Source organism: Leptodactylus fuscus, chromosome 3 (assembly GCF_031893055.1).
Source record: "Leptodactylus fuscus isolate aLepFus1 chromosome 3, aLepFus1.hap2, whole genome shotgun sequence".
Taxonomy (NCBI): Eukaryota; Metazoa; Chordata; class Amphibia; order Anura; family Leptodactylidae; genus Leptodactylus; species Leptodactylus fuscus.
The window spans coordinates 217,215,245-217,241,311 of record NC_134267.1 but is presented as its reverse complement, the minus strand read 5'-3'; the positions used below and the strand labels follow the sequence as shown (position 1 = coordinate 217,241,311).

At 42.9% G+C, this 26,067-nt stretch overlaps 1 protein-coding gene across 1 annotated transcript; it reads left to right on the top strand.

Moving 5' to 3' along the window:
* The first annotated feature begins 1,031 nt into the window (after positions 1–1,031).
* LOC142198568 (uncharacterized) lies at positions 1,032–25,620 on the top strand. Its single transcript, XM_075269601.1, has 23 exons — positions 1,032–1,230; positions 5,161–5,233; positions 11,827–11,879; positions 11,948–12,040; positions 12,670–12,794; positions 12,880–13,023; positions 13,374–13,457; positions 14,712–14,882; positions 14,979–15,075; positions 16,291–16,514; positions 16,650–16,803; positions 16,875–17,083; positions 18,348–18,453; positions 19,139–19,329; positions 20,946–21,054; positions 21,137–21,306; positions 21,887–21,960; positions 22,073–22,200; positions 23,520–23,709; positions 24,421–24,559; positions 24,797–24,899; positions 25,337–25,429; positions 25,565–25,620. The coding sequence occupies exons 1-23, from the start codon at positions 1,032–1,034 to the stop codon at positions 25,582–25,584; spliced, it is 2,949 nt and encodes a 982-aa protein (XP_075125702.1). The 3' UTR covers positions 25,585–25,620.
* The last annotated feature ends 447 nt before the right edge of the window (positions 25,621–26,067 follow it).

The following is a 26,067-nucleotide window of genomic DNA, read 5'->3' as shown; positions in this document are numbered from 1 at the left end:
AGATACTGTATATATAACATAGATGAATAGATAGCTAGACATATAACTAGATATGACATATAGATAAACCACTATGGCATTAAATAGACAAAATAATGACTTCAATGACTCTGTGTCCTTACATGAACTTCCGTTGTACAATCATGCAGGGACACACCCTATACACAATAAGGGTATGCTCATAGTTTTTTAGCAGTGGACTTTAACATGGAATCCGCCTCAAAATCCACTGCCAAAAACAGCTCCCATTGACTTCAAGCTTGCATCTAGCTAGTAGCGGAAAAAAGAAGCCAAGATGCCCCTTCTTTCCATGGATTCTGTGGCTGAGTCAGGACATTGACTTACACAGTTTGGCGCCAAAAGTCCAAACATATCAAACACTGTTACCAATAAAAAGTACAACTAGTCCTGCAAATAAAAAGCGTTCACCTATGTCCGTCAACAGTACAGCATAAAGGTTATAGGTGTCAGAATACGGTGACCGCAGGAAAATTGTTTAATTTCAAAAAGTTTTATTTATAAAAGCGATAAAACGTAATAAAACCAATATAAATATGGCATCGCCTTAATCGTAATGACCCGGAGATGTCATTATTAATGCAGAGTGAACGCTGTAAAAACAAAATGCAAATGCAATTATGATATGATTATGTTTTACTAGCACAGCGCCCAATAATTTGTAGTGGCCGTGTCTGGTACTGCATCTCAGTCAATTGAATGTAAATGGGACTGAGCTGTAAATCCAAGCACAGATGCTACCCTATATATACAGCTGGACCTGGTAACCAATACGGTGGTGCCGCACTCCCCCGAAATCAGATGGTTAGCAGGGGTCCAAGGAATTGGACTGATCTGAAATTCATCACCTTAGTAGAAGACATTCATATCAACGTCCTGGAAAGCCCCTTTTATTAGACAGTGAAGGAGGAGAGTGCTATGAATAGAAGGACTCCGCACCCCGCCATGACATCCCGGATATGCCAAGTAACATAATCTTCTCATTCTCTACCACATCAGTCACAGCTGCTAATATGGTAGAAGATGAGACATTTCAACCCCTTGTAGAATGCACTTGGAGGAGATCTCTGTCCACGACTGCTTCCAAGAATAAGACGAGACTCCTGAGAGGTGATGACGAGACCTCCGGAGATTCTTCACAAGACCTTCTGTCCATAGAGATAAGGTCACTCTGCTTACCTTCTGTCTTTATTGATAGCAACAAGCGCCACAGTGACATGATGTCATACATATGGCCGGTCTTAGGGGGGATTCACACTGCACGTGTACCAGGGAAACTCATTATTCATACATGGAATCGAAATTTTTCTAAAATCTTTCGTTTTTTGACTCTCCACATTTCAAAACCCATAACTTTCTTATATTTACGATTTTTATGATTTATTTTATTTTTCTGATCACAGAACCATATGAGTATACCTCCCAACTTTTAAAGGACAGAAAGAGGGACAAAATGCATGCCGCTGCAAATTTAGCTCCACCCACTTCAATGTTGACTCCGCCCCTTCTCATCTATTTTTCTATGTACCTCCACACAGTATAATGCTTCTTCAGTCATTCTAACCTTTATATGCCCCCCACATTATAATGTTCCCCTCCAATTGCCCCACAGTATTAAGTCCCTATCCTCGTGCCCCAGTTTAAACTGGCGTAAACTAGAGGGGACGTTAAACTGGGGCAGCTGGAGGGGGACATTAAACAGTGAGGATAGATGGAGGGGGACATTAAATTGGGGGCAGCTGGAGGGTGACATTAAACAGTGGGGGTAGTTGGAGGGGGGCATTAAACTGGGGGCAACTAGAGACAGACATGTCCTCCTCCAGCTACCCCCCATGGTTTAATGTCCTCCTCTAGTTGCCCCCAGTTTAATGTCATCCTCCATCTGCTCCCCCAGTTTAATGTCCTTTCCTCAATCTGTCCCGTTTAATGCTCCCTCCATTTGTTCCCCTTTTAATGTCCCTTTTCATCTGCCACCAATTTATTTCCTCCCTCCATCTGACCCCAGTTTAATGTCTCCCTTCATATGCCACCATCTTAATGTCCCCTTCATATGCCACTGTCTTAATATATCCCCTTCATCTGCCACCAGCTTAATGCTCCCCTTCATTTGCCCCCAGTTTAATTGCCCCCTCCATCTACTACCAGTTTAATGTCCTACTTTATCTGCCACCAGCTTAATGTCCCCTTTCATCTGCCTTCAGTTTAATTGCCCCCTTCATCTGCCTTCAGTTTAACTCCCCCCTACATCTACCCCAGTTCCCTCCTCTTGCTCACACATGCTGTCTCTTCTCTCCTCCTTACCTTCAATCAGTCTCCGTTCCCAGCAGCTTCCTCTTTCTGTATAATGCTACACCATCCTGTAGTATCCAGAATAGCTCCGCCCACACAAGAGTCTGATCACACGGTCATGACGTCATCAAAGTTCCTTTAGTCCACTAGGATTTAGCATCTACCATTCAGCCTTTCCCCTAAACCTAACAAAGTCTGTTACCAGCAAAACACTTCAGGGGCATAGCGGGACAAACCACAAGCTATCCAAGACGGCAGGACAGAGGATTAAATCAGGACTGTCCCGCCGGATCCAGGACGGTTGGGAGCGATGATATGAGGGCTTAATGTCTGCAGGACAAATTATACTTTGCAATGGCGCCATTTATTATTCTGTACAATTTATTGGGAAGCTGGAAAAAAAATCAGAATGGGGTGAAATTGGAGAAAAACTTTGTGTGACCTTAAACCCCTTAACAAAAAATCCAATATTTCACAAAAAAAAAAGAAAGAAATTCTTGAGGTCGCCATATTCGGACACCCACAACTTGTATATATCTCCTTATATGGGGACACATAAAGGGCTTTTTTTTTGTAGGGCCAGGTGCACTTTTTTGTCATACCATTTTGGGGAATGTCTGATGTGTTGATCGCTTTTTATTCAAGTTCTTATAGGAGGCAAAAGAGTGATACGGCAAAAAAAAAATGGGAAAAATATTTCTGTATGTGTAGACCGGGCGTTTTCAGACACGGGGATGTATAACTTGTATAGGTTTTTTTTTTAAATGTAGATTGTGAGCCCCATATAGGGATCACAATATAAACTTTTTCTCCTATCAGTATGTCTTGGTAGAATGGGAGGAAATCCACGCAAACATGGGGAGAACATACAAACTCCTCGCAGATGTTGTTCCTGGTGGGATTCGAAACCAGGACTACAGCGCTGCAATGCTAACCAATGAGCCACCATGTTGCCCCATATAGGTTTCTTTTTGTATATTGATTTTTGTTTAAAATCTAGAGAAAGGGGGAGATAAAATATTTAGTTTTTGATTATTTTTTTTTATATTTTTCTGTCCAGTTTTAACAGTTGCCTTTTTTTAAAAAAAAATGTTACCCACCCCACCGATCCATTTTGGGAATCACACTAGCTGAAAAACGGACACGGATGAAAAATCTGATAGGTGATAGAAAACGAACCTGTTTTTAACATCTGCTTGGTGTGCATGCGGCCTAAAGCTATATCCACATGACAGTGAATAATAACTGCGTGACATCCGTTTTTTTAACAGACGTCACATGGAGGTATTGTATTCAATTCGATTGAATGGGGACTATTCACATGACTGTTATTAAATGTAGGTCATGTCCAATTTTCGTCAGTTTTTCACTCAAATGTATGGAGAGGTGTGAAAATAGGTGCAAAACAGCCATGATGTTTTTCACAACTGTTTTTGCACCTCTGTAATGTGACTGTAGCCTCAGGTTAGGTTTGCACCCGTGCCTGCTCTCCGTTGGGGGATTCCAAAAATGGGGAGAGAAAAGTCCTGTAAGCGGCGCTTTTCTCTCCGCATTTTTCGTGCTCTTCCAGCAGAAACCCATCGGACCTTATTATATTCTGCGGAGTTTCTATGGGTCCCTGGGTTTCCATGGGTAACTGCTGTTTTAAGCCCCTCGAGCGGAAACCTAAACGCAAGGACACATGGGTTCAGGGGCATAATTTGAGGGGGTGCAGAGTGTGCAGTTGCTCCTGAGCCCAGGAGCCTGAGAAGGGATCCATAAGGTGTCTATTTCTAATATGAGAAGAGTAGACCTGTACTAGAAACATGACATTATAATTGGGGGGCCTAGTACAGATTTTGCAGTGGGGCCCAGGACCTACATGTTATACCTCTGACAGGGACAGAGCTATAGCAATCACTACCAGGTCCTGGAGTGTGAGGGGGCCTATCTATAATATAAGAAGGTATCAGTATTCCTATGGGAGCGAGGTATTCTACGTATACTATTCGCTCAACACTATATGTGACTATTAAAATGAAGCAAATACTTCATACGCCTTATGTTCCCGCACGCTCCATTCTAACAGGGCTTTCTGGCAGTTTTCACCTCGGATTTTTCCATTAGTGCTGAAATCTATGGTCAGATCTGCAGCAATTCCCCATGTTACGTATTTTGGATGTCACAACCCGTAGCATTATAGTGCACAATAACAAATAATTTCACAATGTTAAATTGCAATGTGTTTAGAGATTTTGCCACTAGATGGCGCACAATATTACAAATCTCACTGTTGCTGTAGAAACTTTCGGATGTATTCACACTTGTCATTGTTGTGTTTTTTTTTTTTTGCTGCAGTCTTGTGATAATCACAATGAAAAATGCTAGTAAATACACCCTCATGGATAATAGCAGATCCACTTGTAGATTCTGTCCAATCTCATCCACACATTGCAGCAAAATATCTGCAGTGGAAATGCTGCGATTTCAAATTGGTTTTTTAAAAAAAAAATAAATTTCTAATTTTGGAGACAGTATCTTAAAACCAGCATTGGATTTGAAGAGAATTATATCATTTATAAAAACGCTCCTGATATTGGCTTCAAAAACTGCATTAAAAAAAAAACCTGAAGAGAACCTGCATGTGTGAATACACCCTGAGCGCAGCTGTTATTGGTAACATAAGGCCAGGCCTCTCCGTTCATTAGGATAATCTATAGCAGCATTTAGTAATTAGGTTAATGAGGTAAAGTGCTTTCATATAGGAGATTTGTAGGGGCTGCCACATGGTAGTATCTGCTCTGGCACCAGTCACACAGGGGAGCAGGACAATATGATGTGCGGCTGGTCTTAAGCCATCTTGCTGTGATTTAGGGTCAGGTCTTGTGGTGGGGGGGTCGTCTGGCTGTGACGTGACCCTGGCTGAGAAGATGACGTTCCTGTTCAGGTAAGGAGCTGCTGTATAATCTTCATGCATGTGACAAAGTTGTATGAGCCTGTATAGCGGCACATATAGTCTGTGTGATATAACTGAGGACACCGTGTCCTGCCCTATGCTTTGTCCATAAACCGCTCATGCTGCTGTAATGTGGCTTGTGGCATTTTGTGTCTGATCCTTTAGATTCCATGTACATGTAGCAATCCAGATAGCAAAATCTGACTTGTGTGTTTTTTTGTTTTTTTTGTTTGTTTTTTTTCTGGATTTCCTGGTTAGAACCCAGTCCGTGGACTGTGCAATCCTGGCCTGCCACTATCTGTATGGGACAGTAAAGCTGTGGGCAGACAAGGACCCCTAATGTCATGAGGCACTGATGCAAGGAGCCTGCCTGGGTTTGGAATAGCAAATCTGGTGGATTGACTGGATGTTCTGGGCAGGGTTACCCCTGTATGTGCTGCTTCAGTGTATTACATGGTGGCCATTTATCAAGCCCTGCACTCATAAATCCTGCAAAGGTGAGCGGCTTCTAGACAGGGCCTCTAGACTGAGGCACTGACTTCCTAATTACATCATGGAAGCCAGATTTGCATATTCTACCCATGTTCCTTTGCAGTGGAGCGCTAATGGCTTAATAAGACTCCACACACCTAAATGGTGGTCTCTCCCTATGGAGGGCCGATATCCCCCTAACCCTGTCTAGAAGCCTCTCACCTCTCTGCCAGGTCTTCTCTGTGCTGGGCTGACGAGATGCAATAACATCTAAACAGCTGTCCTCGGCTGAGACTGTACCTGGTAAAATTCCACATCATTGCATTACAACAAAGGCCTCTGGGAAGATCTGGCATGATGTTAAAGGGAGCGCCCTCTATTGGTGTGCATACTTGAGGCACTGACTTCCTAATTACATCATAGAAGTCAGATTTGTATATTCTTCCCATGTTCCTTTGCACAATGGAGCGCTCATGGCTTAATAAGGCTCCACACACCTAAATGGTGGTTCTCTCCCTATGGAGGGACGATATCCCCCTAAAATTCAGCCTGTGAATATTGAGACTTTGAGAGAATTCTCTCATAGAAATCAGTGTAGCCTGTGATCCTTTTGTAACAGAGTTTCCTTTAATCAGCCCTGGCTTTTGTCCAACCTTACTCGGTGACTACTCTGGCCTTGCCTTTGCTCGAGAGGTATGACACTCTTGGCAGCCCAGCTGTTGTAAAACTACGACTCCCAGCATGCATATTTGCTCTGTTCTCTTTGGAACTCCCATAAAAGTGGTTGATCAAAAAGTTAAATTTGTTTAATTTTATTAAAGAAATACCCAAGTAATTACTGATGTCTTCAGATGCTGAACTGGAATGAAAATTGCTCAGTGAGCTTTGATGGCCAGTGGTTAACCACATGAGGACCGCCGTACGTAAATTTACGGCCTCATGTGCTGGTACCTAAAGACCGGACTATTGCCGAAATACGTCCGGCCTTTAGGTACCTTTCTGGCGGGGGGAGGGGTGCGGGGGGGACAGGGGTTAGGTGTTACTAACACCTAACCCCTTCCTCCATAATGTCCAGTCGGAACTGAGTCCGACTGGACGTGTTAACCCTTTCGATCGCGCCGTCAAACATCACGGCGCGATCGAAAGGGATCCGCCGACAGGTTAACCCGATCGGCACCCCCCGCGGCGAGATCGGGGGGTGCCGATGTCAGTACAAGGTAGTCTGGGGTCTGGCCAGTGACCCCAGACTACCGGAGCCCCCACATACCTGGTGATCCTGCCAGGCGGTGGAGGAAGTGAGCGATGTGTCTCTCTTCCTCTGCAGCTTACAGGACACGAGCAGGCTCATGTCCTGCTCGTGTCCTGTCTGCTACTGTGCTGAATCAGCTGATGCTTTCATCAAAGCATCAACTGATTCAAGTGTCCTACAGGGACACATGAAAAAGTTAAAAAAAAAAAGTGTATGAAAAAAGTAATAAAGTTCTAAAGTCCAAAAATCCCTTTTTTCTATACAAAATGAATTATATAAAAAAAAAGCACTAAAAATTAAAAAAAGCAATGCATATTTGGTACCGCCGCGTCCGTAACAACCTGTACAATAAAACTGAAATAATATTTAATGTACACGGTGAACGTCGGAAAAAAAAGGAAAAAACTCGCCGGAAATAATGATTTTTTGCCATCTCATCCTACAAAATATGCTATAAAAAGTGATCAAAAAGTCATATTCACCCCACAACAGTGCCAATAAAAAGCGCACATTTTCCCGCAAAAAATAAGCCCTCAACCAACACTGTCAACTGAAAAATAAAAATGTTACGCCTCTCAGAAGATGGCGATGCAAAAATCACTGATTTATGTCCCCAAATGTGTTTTTGTTCTGCAGACTTAGTATCGCATAAAAAAATAACATAAATGAGGTATCGCCGTAGCCGTACCGACCCGCAGAATAAAGGACACATGTTACTTATACTGTACGCTGCGTGGCGAAAAATTTAAAATGTAAAACTCTATGCAGGATTGATTTTTTTTTTTTTTTTTTAATCCAGCAAGAAAGAGTTAATAAAATGTAATCAGTAAGTTGTAGGCACCCAAAGATGGTGTCATTACAAAATGCATCTCATCCTGCAAACAACAAGCCCTTATATGGCCATGTCACCAGAAAAATAAAGAAAATATAGCATCTAGCAATGTCAAGGCAAAACCCCCCAAAAATCGCCAAATTATTAGAACACAACTGGCTGCGGCAGGTAGGGAATATAGAAGCTGTGCGAGCGAATATTAGGGGGCACCCCAGATTTACAGCTTATGAGGGAAAAAACACCAGAAGTGACCCCCAAAGTGACCCCCAGAGTGACTCCCCCAATCATAGGAGCTACTGGGACATAGTAGGGAATTTGGTGTCTGCAATGTTCTCCGCACAGCTTATATATTCCCTCTTCGCCATCCGCTGTGCAGTCACATCTGGCATACTAATACTCACTACACCCCCTGATAAATTCTTTGAGGGGTGCAGTTTTCAAAATGGGGTCACTCCTTTGGGGAATCCACTTTTCTGGTACCTTACAGGCTCTACAAACATGACATGGCGTCCAGATACCAAACATCAAAATCTGTACTCCAAAAGCCGCATCGCGCTCCTTCGCTTCTGCGCCCTGCTGTGCGCCCAAACTGCAGTTTATGACACATGTATGACACTGGTGTACCCGTTATATCGGACGTAATGTCATATGTGGGTATAAACTGATATTAGGGCACAGCTGGACGCAAAAGGGAAGAAGGGTTATTGAGTTTTTGGAGCACAGACGGTTTGGTTTTTGGATGCCATGACACTTTTGTAGATCTGAAACGCCAGTAAAGTGGAATCCCCTGATATGTGACCTTATTTTGGAAACTACACCCCTGAAGGATTTCTCCAGGGCTACAGAGAGCATTTTTAACCCCCAAGTTTTGCTATACCTTATTATCTATAAATGAATACGAAGCTGATTGTGAGAGGTGAAAATGACAATTTTTCCAGGAATCCGTCATTTCAGTGCGTAATATGTTGTGCCCGGCTTGTATCAGAGATGAACGCTCTAAAAGCTGTTGTGCCCGGGATACCCGCTTACCAGTTTTTGGAGTGTCTCTGCTGACATAAGTTGGGCACAACATATCGGGCACTAAAATGGCGAATCTCTGGAAATTTTTCATTTTTAACTTCTCATTATCAGCTGTGATTTCATTTCTGGAAACTAAATAAATGCAACACTCAGGGGTTAAAAATGCTCGCTACACCACTTGATAAATCCCATGAGTGGGCTAGTGTCCAAAATGGGGTGACATGTCTGCGGATTCCACTTTATTGGCAATTCAGGGGCTTTGCAAAAGTGGCATGGTGTCCTAAAACCAAACTGTGCTCCAAAAACCAAAATAGCGCTCCTTCCCTTCTGTGCCTGGTTGTGCCCAAACAGCCATTTATACCCACATATGGCATTAAGTCCGTTATCCGGGGTACACCAGTGTCATACATGTGGGTATACACCGCTATTTGGGTACCCAGCAGGGCGCAGATGTGAAGGAGCGATATGTGCTTTTGGAGTGCAGATTTATATTCTTTGTTTTTGGACACCACGTCACATTTGCAGAGGCCCTAAAATTGTCCCTACAAAATGGGGTCACTTCTTGGTGAATTCCAGTTTACTGTCACCTGTGTAGTTTCTAAAATGGGGTCACAATGGGGGGTTTCCATTGTATTGATACTTTAGGGGCTCAGCTAATGCGACATGGCACCTGAGAACTATTCCAGCCACATCTGCTTTCTAAAAGCCAAATAGCGCTCTTTCCATTCTGAGCCCCACTGTATACCCATACAGCAGATTATGGCCACATATGGGGTATTGCCGTGTTAAGAAGAAATTGTGTAACAAACTCTGGGGGGCTTTTAATTCTTCAGCTACTTGCAAAATTAAAAATATGGCGCTAAATGGACGATTAATTGGAAAAAAAAAGTAATTTTTCATTTTTACGTCCCATTGTTAATAAAATCTGTGAAACACCTGTGAGGCCAAAATGCTCACCAAACCCCTAGATAAATTCTATGAGGGGTGTAGTTTCCAAAATGGGGTCACTTTTAGGGGGTTTCCACTTTATTGGTACACTAGGGGCTCTGAAAATGCGACATGGCACCTGAAAAATATTCCAGCAAAATCTGCCCTTCAAAAGCCAAATAGCGCTCTTTCCATTCTGAGCCCCGCCATGTTCCCATACAGTAGATTATGGCCACATATGGGGCATTTCTGTGTTCAGGAGAAATTGTTTAACGAACTTTAGGGAGCTTTTTTTCCTTTATCCTCTTGTGAAAATGAAAAATTTGGGGCTAAATTGACAGTTTGTTGGAAAAAAAAGTAAATTTTCATTTTCATGTCCCAATGTTAATAAAATCTGTGAAACAGCTGTAGGGTCAAAATGCTCACTCTACCCTTTGATATGTTCTGTGGGGGGTGTAGTTTCCAAAATGGGGTCACTTTTAGGGGGTTTCCACTGTATTGGTTCTCTAGGGGCTCTGCAAATGCGACATGGCACCTAAAAATTATTCCAGCAAAATCTGCCATCCAAAAGCAAAATAGCGCTCCTTCCATTCTGAGCCCCGCCATGTTCCCATACAGCAGAATATGGCCACATATGGGGTATTTCCGTGTTCAGGATAAATTGTTTAACAAACTTTGGGGGGCTTTTACTCCTTTAACCCCTTGTGAAAATGAAAACTTTGGGGATAAAGTGATATTTTAGTAATTTTTCTTTTACACATTCCAATGTTAGTAAAATCTGTGAAACAACTGTACGGTCTAAATGCTCACTATACCCCTTGATGAATTCCGTGAGGGGTGTAGATTCTAAAATGGGGTCACTTTTGGGGGGGTTTCCATTGTTTTGGTACTCTAGGGGCTCTGCAAATGAGGCATGGTGCCTGAAAATTATTCCAGCAAAATATGCTGTTCAAACACCCAGTGTCACTCCTTCCCTTTCGTGCACTGCCGTGTGCCCAAAAATCAGTTTACACCCACATGTGGGGTATTTCTGTGCACGGGAGAAATTGCATAACAAAATGTGAGATGCATTTTCTCCTTTAACCCTTTGTGAATGTGTTAATTTTAGGTCTAAATGAATGTATTAGTGAAAAAAAAATGAAATGTCTAAACTTGACCTCCATATTATTTTTATTCTTATGAAATGCTTAAAGGGTTAACAAACATCCCAAATGCTGTTTTGAATAATTTGAGGGGTGTAGTTTTGAAAATGGGGTGATTTATGGGGGTTTCTATTATATAGGCCTTTATAATTCCTTTCAGAACTGAAGTGTTCCCTAAAAAATTAGTTTGAGGAATTTTCTTGTGAATCTGGAAAATTGCTGTTACACTTGTAAGCCTTGTAACATCCAAAATGAATTAAAAGACGATCAAAAGATGATGCCGCTATAAAGCAGAGATATGGGAGATAATATTTATTCATGTATTTGGATGGTATGACTATCTGCCTGAAAAGCAGAGAATTTCACATTTTGAAAATTGCAATTTTTTCCAAATTTCCATCAAATTTGCTAGTTTTTTTATAAATTAAATACAAAAATATTGATTAGTGTTTACCACTAACATGAAGTATAATGTGTTACGAAAAAACAATTTCAATATCACTTGTGTAAGTTAAAGCGTCTCAAAGTTATTGCCATTTAAAGTGACACATGTCAGTTTTGAAAAAAGAGGCCCGGTCCTTAATGTACTTCTGGGCCTGGTCCTTAACCGGTTAAAGTGCCATTAAATGGGCCAACCGTCTCTCCAGAAAGCCACTCTCGGAGCGTCCTGCAACTTGCAGCCTCACAGCTGTTGATGCAATGGACTAGGACAGTCTATTCTGGAAGCTTTGGCAAGTGAATTAACCTAGGTTCTGGAGTGTAACTGGAGGAGGTGCAGAGGACTCGGTCCCACCCTGGCCATGAGCCTTAGGGTCCAATGAGTTGTCTTCCCTATATAAGAAGGCCAGTGTTATAAACAATACTTTATAGTTGGGGAGATTTTGCATTGCGGCCCAAGATCTTCATGTTGCACCTTCTGACCAGATGTCTTGGCTTATTGTAGGTTAACTTTCCTTGTGATTGTTTTGGCCACTGAAGTCTTCACACAACAAACAGGTAAGGACCATTACTATTATTTAACAGGAACCAGAGGCTTGGTGACCGCTAACCAAATGTTTCTTTAGATTTCATTGTCTCCAGCTGCCGGAGGTCTCTGATACAGCTCGACTTGCCTGCGCAAAATGTTCTTAAGCAATTTGTAAGATTTTCAGCAATTGGTAAGTTTCTAAAAGTTTTGACTATTGTTGGGGCGATGTAGGGTAAATAGGTTTTTCAATCACAAATGGGATTAGAGGGGTCACCCACTAATGGAGGATGAGCTGGGTTGTTTCCCTCAGTGGTCATTCTTGCAATGTTCTTGGAAATCCTAACTATTTCTGCAAAGCCCCACTTACTAGAATGGATGCCTTCTGCAATACAGGACACAACCCATGGGAATGGTCTTGGGTTGTGTAGATACAAATTCTAGAACATTTATAGTCAATCCAGGGGCTAATATGATACAGTACAAGAATGGATGCAATGTCACAAGTCTTGTAGAGGTAGCAATTGCTACTGGAGCCTGGGGAGGCCCAAAGACCTCTCTACAACATAAGGCACCAGTATTTTAGATGGTGGGCTGGAGGGGGTGGCTCACCTCCATTGCAAACTTTGTCTTGGGGTCCAATATCTTAGTTGTGCATCGCTGTAGATGGGTAAGCTTGGGTCCAGGGTGCCATTTTTCAACTATGGATGTCTCCAAGGAGCCCTATTTCTATACATGCTTTAATCGAAGACGAAGCCTTAGATTACCAGGGTATGAGTCTTCTGTAACTTCTTTCATTGATACTGTATAACATTTCTGCAGACCAGGATGGAGCAGCCTATGAGGTCACAGATGCCTTGGCTACCAAGTGCGGGTATACTATAGCCTATGATGACTGGGGGAACATCGTTTTCAGATCCTCTCTCTACAGCTGTTATACTCAGATTGTGGTAAGATATGTCATGACTCTCGGACATGGCCGCAGATATCTGGAGATGTTCTAAAGCAAACTGATGGTAAATTGGCCTACAGAATGACACCTACTACACAGTATCGGTGAAGGTTGAGATCTCATCCAGGCGTGATATGATGGGGGCTGTGAACTACATGAAGATGGTCAGCTGCCCATATGTATGGAACCCACGGGAAATAATCTGTGAAAAGAACTACATGGAGGTGAGGCTTATGACTCTATTGCACACCTTGAGATCTAGGTAAGGCATTATGCAGGTGGTCAAGTGGGCATTTATATTTTATTTTTGTGCCTTCTGTGCTACATTCATTTCTATAAGGGGTTCCTTTCAGTAGGATAGGACCTGCTCTAGAATTATTGGTGTATTTGAGTCCCCTCATGTTGCACAATGTGTCATATGCATGAGGCCACGTTGTCCATGAGTAGTGAGGTCTAAATGACAGGCCTATAGATTTCCAATACCACCAGAATTGTAATGTATAGTGGTGTTTTTGGGCAAGGTTAAGTTCTGTATGGCTCCATTCTAAATCTCTATTTCAACACGCCCTTACAGGTGTCAGTCAGACGAAAGATTCCAGTGATCGCAGAAGGAGTCTTCAGAGATGAGCCAGAGGACTGGTCAACTGCATTCACCCAGGTAAGGAATTACAGGGGGCTGTCACAGGGATCTGCACTCAGAAAATTGCAAGTGGCTACCTATAGGTACTGAATTAAAGCTGGGGACTACAAAAATTGACCTGTCATTAGGATATGCAATCAACATCTGATTAGGGTCTAACCTCAGAGACCCACACAGATCAGCTCACAGCTTTGACTGGAGCAATGGTAAAAAAAAAAAAAAAAAGCGATGAGTAAGGAGCTCAGGCTCTGAAACGCGTAAGCGGTTCAGTATGTCGCATCGTCATTGTTAGTCCGGTATGTCTACATGAATTTCTTTGAATAACGCTGAATTTGTTTTTCTGTTCGATGTCTGTGTTGGGTTTTTTATGGGACCAAATGTTCCTATTCATTAAAAGCTAAGTTTTACCTGGATTTATCGTTGTGCTGGATATATCTTTTTTCTCATGCAACATAAGACAGTAGTTGTATAGATGGCGCTAAGTAGGGGCCCTGGTAAATATTTTTCATTGGGTCCCAGATGCCTCATTACACCTGTCCATGCCACTTCGTCACTAGACCCTTGGTCTGTGATCCCTAAGACTGGTGCGAAATTACTCATGTAATGTGGAGTCTTAAAACTCATTAAAAAAAACTACTGTATCTGATATTCAGAACAATCATGTCTCCTGGCCTCTTCTCATGGAGGGTTACATAGATGATCTTATAGGCTGGCTATTTTGTAGTATTACGTAGAGGGTTGGGTGTGGAGACGCGCTCAACTTTGGCTTTAGATCCTGTGAAGCCATATTGAAGTAGAACTGGTTGGAAGGTGGATGCTTAAAAGAAACCATTCACCACATCGCCATCTCCACCTCTTTGTGTTTTTTAAGTCACCACGCCATGGATTCCAACATGGTGGTATTGTTTGTTTAGATGCTACCATTCCCAAGCTATCCTTTTAGCATTGGCATCCAATTGGGTTCTTTCATGTGGGCAGTCCAAGACTACTCCAGCTGAGGACTGCCGAACTGACAGTGCCTAACTGGCATAGTGGGTGCTGAAACGGCACTGACTGGTCAGGAACAATGGGGGCTAGAGAAATTCCAATTGTGTAAGAATTGGGAGGGAGCAAAGTCTATTGAAGGATGCAGAGATGAAGCTGGTGGAGATGGTGAAAGGTCCTCTTTAAGGTAACAACTTCTATTAGATATAAGTGCCAGGACTGGTAGTCTTCACGTGCTCTTCTACTGGATCTCCATTGGTGGCTTGGTTTTGTTTTTTTGTCCCTCAGGCAGTGAGTGGTTTAATGTCCGTATGGCAAGTGGTGTTTCATATGTCTACAACCCAAAAAACGACAATGTTGATCGATGCTGCCCAGAACATTGGCTATGGGATTAACACAACCGAATCCAGAATCTTGTTGAGGTCCCCCTACAATGCTACTCAATCTGTGCTTCAGAGGGTAACTATCAAAGCTTCACAGCAGGTTTTCTTAAAATAAGTCAAACCTCACTTCTCACCCGTGTGTCTCAATCTCCCTTTTTTACATGATTTTCAGACTGGTGGTGTCACCTTCTCTACTGTAAGGGCTACACTATTCTACAAACAGCGCTGGTTCATTTACTTGGTTGACAATGCTGTTGCCTGCCCAGTGGGTGAGTCTCCATTGGGTCCATGTGCCTAAATGCTGATTTAACTTGGAGTCTGTCTGCCCAGGGCTTGACCTGGGAAGTATGGTGGGAGGATTTTAGAATCTGCATGTGGGTTTTTCCCATCTGTTATATGTAGTGTCCTACTTCATTGCATGGGTTCAATTATGGTGGCCATAAATATGTTGGCTGGATTGACAATCTGCATATGTAAGGGGTGGGTCAGGAAGAATAACTAAGCGTAATCAGTATTATGGGTGTATGAGTCTTCAGGTATCGTGTAAGCCATTACAGCCATGACATGATGGTTAAAGAGGACTTCTCATGACCTCAAACTTGAGTTCTTTATATCATTTAATAGCTGCTGCTCTGATTCTAGTACAGTTGGAGTTTTCTGTAGTCTCCTCCGTTCCTGAGCAATTGATGCTGTTAGTTTTGGTCCCTAACATACTATTTGGTCTCTATAGTGTCAGGCAGGAGCAGACAATCAAGCGGAATCTGGATAAACATATAGCTGGGATGATTTAGGGAAAACCTGCACTCGCAGGGGGTTGGACCCGATGGCCCTTGAGGTCCCTTCCAACTCTACCATAAGATAAGACAAGGGGTGTGATTCTGACCTGACACTGGCTGCCTCTGATTGGAGCTCTGAATCACACCCCCTGCCTGACACCGCCCTCCTCACATCAGAGCTTAACTGGTGCATAAGACTCCAAAACTAACTGCACTTGATGCTCACAATGGGGGTGGCCAGAGTGAAAATTCCAACTGTGCTGATATTAGAGGAGCAACCACTATTAACCGATGGCCAAGAACTAGAAATAATGAGATTGGTGAAAGATCCTCCATAAAAGACAACTTGCTCCTTTACAATCCTGTTCCCTGCTTTTAACATTGTGCACAGGTGTGATGGCCAATGGAGAATGGCTCCGCCTTGTCCCCTTTGCTACCCTATTGGCTCTTCCATATTAAAAGGATGTTCTGAGACAGATACTGATTATCCTTAGGCTATGTCATTGATCTCAGATTGTCAGGGTAATGCACTTGGTACCCCATTGAAACGTAGTACATGGGTACTTTGGTCTGCTAACTATGTATCTGTAATATCAAAGTACAAAAACTTCTCAGTTTGTGAGTTCCTTCACTCCTCCTCCTCCCCCCCCCCCCACCCGCCATCCAATCCATGATCTAATTTTGTATGTCTTCCATTTTTATTTGTAGATGATGTAAAGTTTGTGGGTGGTTACATCGTGTGGACTGTACCAAAGAACATTTCTCCCCTTCTCACTGGTGCAAGATTGATCCAGACAAGTGTCATTCAATTTGGTGTTGACCTCCTGACATTGACCAATACAGATATTGCATCTAGAAAGTATGAGATTGTGGACAGCAATGCGGTCACTACAACAAGAATCCCTGTGGGAGCTGAAGGGGGTTATTATAAGGTAACTGTAGAAGTGGGGCATCTCCTGTCCTCCTGAGGGATAACATGTCCATGGTCCAACACCATTGCGGTACCACTCGGCTATTTTATAGATCTTAACGTATTCATGGCTCCTGTACTCTTATCTAATTTCTAGAGCCACTCTGTGAACTTCCAGTATGGGATGACCTACAATATTCGCCCATTTCTTGAAAATTTGTGGGTTGATGATGGCTGGGGGATCACGAGATACACGATAATTAAGGATATAACTACACCCTTTGAGCCACAACCACCTGTTATAACCAATGGTAAGTCATTGTAGAAACTCCAATGGTCCACTTGATGATATACATCAAACTTGTAATCTTTTTCCCTTCAGAAACCGTACCAGCAACTCTAATATTCGACATCATGGTTGGCCCTTTTCTCCCGGACGTCCAGTTGGTTAATCTTACGATTGGTAACACCACATTGACTGTGCCTCGAGCTACTAACCTTGGATACGTTGTTGAGAATATAACTCATCCAAACGGAAGTGTTACCTTTGTTCTCAAAGTTCCTTTCCTCAACGAAAACGTGAATAAGGAGGTATTGTATGACTTTAATTTTTCTAACAGACTTGGGGTAACTTTTGGCCACATCAGGGCCAAATAACTTGATATAACCTTTGTTATAGCAGTGTGTCTGTTCATATAACTTGTTGAAATGGCTATAATCTTTGTAAGGTTGAGTTTACATCTGTGGCAGAGTATCCACTTTTTTGCTCTCAAAGGGGTAAAGTCAGTCTTATTGATGGACAACAGATCCATATGGACTTATTTGATAATGGAATCCAAGTGTGTAGTTTTGTCCTCCAAGATTTCTGCAAGACTCCGCTCTGCACCAGCCCTGGAGGTGAGCTGGAGGAATTGGTTGTCTGTAAGCAACCTTGACCCTGCTAATCTACGACACTTGGCCTCCAGATGTCCTCCATCAAACTGGCATGTAATATGACTTACTACTGGTGATAACCCGAGACAGTATCCTCTGTACAGGTCACAGTTGCTCACCCATGGGCAACCCCAGTTGAGATGGTATACATTGGTGTCTGGGGATATCTTATGGACTGATGATATCCCCTCAACCCTGTCTAAGCCTCTCACCTCTGCCAGATCAGTCCTCTCTACGCCAAGCTGATGAGATGCAAATACATCGAAAAGCCTGTCCTTGGCTGAGAGACTGTATCTGGTATAATCCCAACATCATTGCAAACAAAGGCCTCTGAGAAGGTCGGCATGATGTTAAAGGGAGCGCCCTCTATAGGGTTGTTTGACTGAGACTCTGTCGTCTGAATTACATCATGGAAGATAGATTTGCACTTCTCAGTCAGCGTCCTCTATTGGTGTGCATACTTGAGGCACTGACATCCTAATTGCATCATGGAAGACAGATTTGCATATTCTTCCCATGTACATTGGTGTCACTTATAAATCCCTATTTGCTAAAACACTATCTGGCTTCTGTAAACTTCCTTTTCTGTTGTATATAAAATCACTTTTTTTTTTTTTTTTTTTTTTTTTTTTTTTTTGCTCCATAGTCCTCTATCATACGACTATAGATTTGGGTGCATTCATGAACACCCTTAAGTCTATGGAGCAATACACACACTAAATGAAAGGCAAAGCTACCAATTTTGGCAAAACCAGACTTCTCCCTAAAGTGTCAGCTGGATTTAGTATACAGTGGATCTATAATTCTGCCTAGTGTAGAGCTTATTTTGGTGGAGAGACTGGTGTGCTCTAGTACAGAAACCTAGCCGTTGTGTATCCACGGCTTATAGGAAATGTTATAAAACCTTCTTCTGGTGTTTCAGGCTCTTCCAGATGGCGTTCTCTTCACTCTGAATATAACATTTGGGTTCAACATTATCCCATCCGATGAGACCTTTACCACAACTGGGGTCATTGAAAGCTTCATCCGTGAGTAGACTTTTGTACTACTAGAGCTGCTATGTCTAGTGGCCTCCTGTCCTTGGTAGAAAACAAAAAATAAGCAATTTCATGTAAGAGGTGAAATTGAGGATCTACTTGGTGGTTGGATTAATATAGCAGTATACTGAAGTCTTGATATGCTTACAAACAAGTCAGATCAGGTTGGTCACCTAAGCTGGCAATACACAAATTGTCACTAAGCCAGACTTTGGGAGGCACCTCTATATCTGTGTGACTGCCTCCTGACACAGGTTTTCAACTGGCCAATCTTTGTGTTATCAGAAATGGTTCATCACTAGAACTGTCGACTCTTCATTCGGTACACATGCACTGCTCAGTTGAGTGTATGGGGGATGAGAGCTGCTGGCCAAAATGTGGTATGGCCAGCTAGCCCTCTTACACCCATCATGCTACTTCTGTTCTAGTCTCTCCAAATGTGGCATTTAGCAAGAATTGCAATCTTCTCAAACACTCAAAGCAAAACCTAAGTCTGTGCTAAGCACCTTGACTTGTAGCTCCTGGTATCCATTGGGGTGGTGACAACGAGTTGTGCTCTGCAGTATCAAGTTTCTTTCTATTGCATATAAATAACCTATATATTCCCCAGCCCTGTCCCAGATAACGTTCCCGATCAGTATATCTAGCGTTCAAATATCTGATTTTTCTTCTCCAGCTCAGCCCACTGTTGGTTCTTGTGTGCATGACAATGGCGTGTATTCTGTTCTGCTGGGCAACCTTGAACCAAGCTGGCTTATATATATCAAGGATACCCTGGCAACGCCAAGTAGTGGATTGCTGACCAAAGTCAACCAGACGTTTTCCTTGATCAAGGTGCCTGTAGCATCAGGTCTTTCTGTGGATGAGGTAAGTGACTACAATGGTAGGCTTAACAGTTTAATATGAATGTAATACAAAGAACTTCTTCAGTTTTTATCTATAATAGTGTCTGGCCTCTTGAGTTTTTGTATGGTTATAGTAAGTTTTGGAAGCTCAGTGGTTACTGACTGCCTTTAATACAACTGGAGCGTACCAAGGACTTGCCCATAAGAAAGTCAACAAGATCCTCTGGATTGCCAAGCTCCAGGTGCTGGAGAATACCAATGCTTCTATGGGCATATGATAAAATTAAGGCTATGTTCACACTTATGGTGGAGTCTGTTCAGAAACTCAATTGGTGTGCATCCAAATTTGCGAGACAAGTCCTAGAAGTCTGGTGGCTTCAGTTTAAAAGAACTAACACCCAATGGATCCCATTCTAGCTGCCCACATTTATCCATAGACAAGTGTAGGGGGAGTCTTGGAAGTCTTTTTTGCAGGTCTAGAATTGTGGATGACATGGACATGTCTCTTGCACACTGTAGAAACCACTACAGTTATGTGTAGGACTAACCGTGATGGTGACTCTGGCCTCCTATCTCTAGGGATGAAATCTAGGTCCACACTACATTGTGTATTGGTCATGAGTAGAGACGAGCGAACAGTAAAATGCTCGAGATTTGATATTCGTTTCGAGTAGCCCCTCAATATTCGACTACTCGACTCAAATAGCGAACCCTATTATAGTCTATGGGGGAAAATGCTCGTTTCAGGGGTAGGCAACGTTCGATCAAATTATACTTACCAAGTCCACGAGTGAGGGTCGGGCTGGATCCTCCGAGCAGTCTTCTCCTTGCAGCGTCCCTGCAGCATCTTCCGGCTCTGAATTCACTCTGCCAGGCATCGGGCCTGGGCAGAGCCGACTGCGCATGCCCGCACTACAAGCTGACATGCGCAGTCAGCTCTGCCCAGGCCCAATGCCTGGCAGAGTGAATGAAGAGTCGGAAGACGCCGCGGGGAAGATGCACGGAGAAGACTTCTAAAGGTAGGAGAAGAACCAGCGTTGATTGGCCGACTGTATAGCATTCGGCCAATCAATGCTGGTTCTGCATCGAACTTTTACATTCGAACAGAGAGTGGTACTCGATCCAGTACGAGTATTTCAAATACCGTCGTATTCGATCGAACACCTACTCGTTCATCTCTAGTCATGAGGACTGTCTTAAATGCATTATGAGGAAGTGTTCTCTTATCCCACACGTGATCCTTTTCTTTTTGCAATCCTGTTCAGCCGCCATTTCAACTAGTTCATAAGAACCAAACAAAGTTTGGTACACCATAGTCATCTCGTTACCACCAGTCTGATTCCCTATGTGCCAGTTAAAGGTGTTGAGAGGGTATTCTGGTTTAGTGAGTATTTCAGGTGTTTTTTTGTTTTTTTTTTTCTTTTAATTCTTCATGGTTTATAAGGGCTCTACTTGCAGTACAACAGTAATGTTCAAGGTTTATTCCCATTGGTAAAAAGTCATCCTAAGTCAAGGCCTTGGTGTATTAGTGCTGTCAGAAGCCAAGGCCTTGATCATTTGACAGCAGACTTTTATCCACTAAGGCAAACTGCAAACCCAATGGGCTGACTATTCTGTATCTTGTTTTCTTGCTCTCAGATATTCAGCACCGGTGTTTCTGCAACCCTTCCTATCGATATTAGGGATAGAGTTGGAAAGCGCCTTTACACCATTGTGGTTTCCTGTGAAGCGCCTCGTAACATGGCTGGTATGTTCCCAGTATTGGCATGGCCAGTAGAATGAATGATGAAGGTTCTATGAATGGCCTCTAACAAATTCTCTCAATCTAGTTTGTCTTCCGGAAGGAATAATTCAAGTTACAGTGAAGAAAACAAGGAACATCCCAGACATGGACATGTCTAGTCTGACACTGAGGGATCTCAACTGTGGCCCGGTCTCTTCTGATGACAACATAGCAGAGTTTTCATTTCCCATAAACAGTTGTATGACTACACGAAGGGTAACGACTCTCTCAAATGGCATAATACAATATCAAGGTTCTAATATGTTCCAGTAGGGAGTCTAGTTTTTTGGAAAGGTCTTGACTGATGCTGACTATGGTGGACTCAAATCCTCCATATGTTACTATAGCACTTGTTTGGTGCACCATTTATGACCATCTCATGGGCACTGTTGAGTGTTTAGTGTCTTGTTTATTCAAATCTGTTCAGCCATTCCAAAGCTATAAGCCCTGTTGGTGTTGATGCATACTAGCTAAGTGGGCAGAACTCTTCATGACATGCTGCACTCAGATCCAGCACCATAAAATCCAGTGTTAACACCCATTTGGCTAGTATACCATTACTTGCATCCACACTCAAAGGGCTTAGGTCTTTGGAATAGCTGAACTGGTGTGGATAAACGCTAAAAAAAAAAGTTTAGTGCCTACCAGATGTGTCATTGGGCTTTTCAGACCTGGTGCCAGGTACTTTAAAGCTTGATATGGACTAGAAATAAGTACTTTAATACCCCCTAATACTAGACTGGTGCATTAGTCTAAGACCTAAATACTGTCTTTGATGTGACTACTTCCTCTTCAGTTCCAAGATAACCTAATGATATACGACAATGAAATCTCCTATGTCAGTCCTGTGTCTGGAAGGATAATATACATGTAAGTACTTGGTTTTGCCCTCAAAACCTTATACAAATTTTGCCCTATATGCACACTTTCCACCAAATACTAGACCGATGCAAATAGTTGAGGGTTTTGTGTTCCCATGTAGTATGACTGTGACTTGTAACTACTCAACCAACGGCACCTTGATTGTGGACTTCAGCCCCACCGAGAACTCTCCACCCAGCGCCCAGACTGGAAGGGCTCCTCTTGACCTGATTTTGAGGCTTAGTAAAGGTAGGAGCCATTCAGCTTGACACAAAGTGTCTACATGGTATATTAACGGGTCTTTCTGTGAATATTGATTCTTGGGGCTCTGACACCCAGTACTCCCATAGTTCAGACACTGTAAGCAACATGAAAATGAGCTGCACTGCTTAGTCTTGTGTAGTGGCCAAACCAACTTGACTGTTGGGACCTGATAATGTACACTGTGATCAAAAGTATCCAGACACCCCTAAAAACATACGTTTTTCATATTAGGTGCATTGTGCTGCCAGGTACTACATATCGGCAACCTTGGTAGACATTGTGAGAGCAGAATGGGGCGCTCCGTGGAACTCACGGACTTCGAATGTGGTCAGGTGATTGGGTGCCACACATCACGCAGGTCAATGCCAAACGACGCCTCGCTTGGTGTAAGGAGCATAAACATTGGACGATTGAACAGTGGAAAAACGTTGTGGAGTGACGAATCACGATACAGAATGTGGCGATCCGATGGTATGGCAAATGCCTGTGAATGTCATCTGCCAGCGTGTGTGTCAACAGTAAAATTCGGAGGCGGTGGTGTTATGGTGCGGTCGTGTTTTTCATGGAGGGGGCTTGCACCCCTTGTTTTGAGTGGCACCATCACAGCACAGGCCTACATTGATGTTTTAAATACCTTCTTGCTTCTCACTGTTGAAAGATGCAATCGCCATCCCCGAATTGCTCTTCAACACGATCGAGCACCTGTTCATACTGCACGGCCTGTGGCGGAGTGGTTACACGACAATAACATCTCTGTAATGGACTGGCCTGTTCTGAGTCCTGACTTGAATCCTATAGAACACGTTTGGGATGTTTTGGAACTCCGACTTCATGCCAGACCTCACCGACCTACATCGATACCTCTCCTCAGTGCAGCACTCCATGAAGAATGGGCTGCCATTCCCCAAGAAACCTTCCAGCACCTGATTAAACGTATGCCTGCGAGAGTGGAAGCGTCATCAAGGCTAAGGGTGGGCTAACACCATATCGAATTCCACCATTACCAATGGAGGGCGCCATGAACTAGAGTCATTTTCAGCCAGGTGTCCGGATACTTTTGATCACAGTGTGTATTGGGCCTCATCACTCCCCAATAGGAGATGACAAAGCATTGTCATGTTGGGTTTCAACTTGCGGTTTACTTTTGTTCTTGTAGTTGTCACCACTATCGATTTGCTCTGAATAGATGCCTAAATCTCAGTACACATTAATGATTGACCAAATGAGAGTTGGCTGGCCAGCCTCCTTTTTAAGCCTCATGTACATAATCTTATTAAACCCGGGAAATGTCCATCTTTCTCTAGATGATGGCTACAATGTCTTCTATGAAGATACAGACTATCCAGTTATAAAGTACTTGAGGGAGCCTCTGTATTTTGAAGTGGAGCTCCTGTACAGTACTGATCCAAAGCTAGAACTCTTCTTGGACAATTGCTGGGCCACTACAACGCCTGACATGGGAAGCTTTCCTACGTGGCCTGTTATTGACAACAGGTAAGAATATTGGCTTGTTAGTCTAGGATGGGCTTGACCAAACTCGGTCATATGGTAAGGTGAACATGGAGATCTTTTCTTATGGGGCAGTGCCATGTGGAGGGTAGTGTGACTTAGAACCTAAGGGCTTGGCCTGGCTGCAGAAGTGAAAGTTGAGCTTCTGGGTAAATCCTCTGGTGGGCACTGAAGTGGATGCCATGTGGCATTGCACTCAATATGGTAGAGCTCCACTATAGACTTAGCCAAGAACTGATTGGTGGGCTTAGTATACATTTTGATCAAGGTGAAGGTATATAAGAATTTCATATTTTTTTTGGAAAAGCATAATTGTGATTGCACAGATGTTCCTTGTTGGTACACATGTTATGTCACAGGGGAACCCAATTTCAGCCATGGAGTCCTGATTCTAATGTTCTATGTAAACGCTAGTAGTCTCTAACCTGTGGCTCCTGGGTGTGCAGAAAACCTAAAACTGTTCATGCCATAAAATTTGCAGCATGTAGAGCTGTAGGTTGACAAGAGCTATGGGTCAGACATTGCTATTAGACATTCTTACTTGGACAAAAAGTAACTGTAGCAATGCTGCGTACTAGTCCATTGACCCACTATGGGCCACACCGGTTCATGGCCAGACAGATCTCATTTATGGTTCAGATTGCCTCGCGATACTGAAAGTGATCTCTTAATGGGCATGTATTTTTCTCCTTTTAGTTGTGAACATGGTGAACCCTACCAGACCATCTTCCACCCAGTGACCGCAAATACCAGAGTACGGTATCCATCACATCTAAAAAGATTTGAAGTAAAAACCTTTACTTTTATGGATGGGGACACGGTCTATGCTGGAGAGGTCAGTACCTCAGACTTCTTAGTTTTTGGCCAAATCTGTTTCCTAAAACCCTAGATTCCAGAAAAATGCACTAACATGCATCCAAAGTTTGATGTACTAACTTCTAAATTTTTGCATATGTAACCTGGCTTAGATGTAACTCCCGTTCTTTACCAGACAACCAAACCAACCCTGTGATACATTAATTGCCATGTCGCCCCATCCTTGGTCTTATGTCACCCTTCTATATCATCACAGATCTATCTTCACTGTGAAGTGATTATCTGTGACTCTTCCAACCTGGCCTCAGACCCAACCTGCACACAGATAGGATCCTGTATACCTGCCCGGCAGAGGCTTGGTGAGTAAATGTTGCCCATGAAGGGCCATTGCATCTTCTAATGTTGGGGTCTCTACAATATCGGTAATGTTTTGATTTGGGGCACGATGAAACCTCCAGGATCTCCTGTACGAACACCCCTACATTCAAGTCAATATGTTGAAGGTCTCTGCACAATGGTGCAACACAAAGTAAAAAAAAGTTCTGGATTTTTGGGATCCTGTTGGATCCTCACCAATGAAGTGAGATTTCTATAATCTATCATGGAAACTGATAACGTTTTTACTCTGGTGGCACTGAACCAAAAAACTTGCTACCAGCGTTCCCCACATATTACAGATGATCGCAGGGAGATACTTTTATCCATTTCTAGTCAAAGGATCCTTCTAAAAAGGGACTTGTCCAAATCTGTGGACCCATCAAATTTAAAGTCTTTGGTGTTTTTGTCTTCTAACCAGGGCGCAGTGTGGACGCAAAGGACAAGCACAGACTGGTTTCTTCTGGAGCAGTTTTCCTACTGGCATCAAAAGCGAGGGCAGTCGCAAAGCAGTGTAAGTCTATAGAGGAGGGTTGGGGGGCATAACTGGGGCTGCCTTATGGGCACCATCTAGAAAACCACTGTATAGATTGGTCTACAATGTGACTCCATCTATATAATCGGTTAACTATGGTTTCTTGTCTTTCAGTTAAAGATCATCCTCAATGAAAGATGGACATTTTAAGAAGGCACTTGGTTTTTTTTTGTTTTTTTTGTTAATAAAATTGAGGATAAAATACTTGGTGTGTTCCTGTTCAACATTAGGGGGTGTATTTTGTAGATATGAATTGCATCTATAAAATCCCACAGATTTGTTATCCATGAAGAAATAGTAGCATGCTCAATGACAGGTCACATAAGCGAAAAATTGCCTCCCTACCATAAATGTACATCTTCTACAGGGTGTTCCTCAAAGTACCAAAATTTACCATGTTATGGGTCTATGCATGACTGCAATGTGGCCTAGACTTGTACAAAGTCTCATATCTGCAGGTGGTTTAGTGAACGCCCAATTAGAGAGGCACACAATGCCATAGGACTGACTAGGGTTAATACACCTGAGGCCAATGGCAAAGTTTCATGAGTGGAGGGGGGGGGGGGGGAGCAAAACTGTCATATCTGAAGCTTTCCTGGCCCAAATGTAGACTGAAC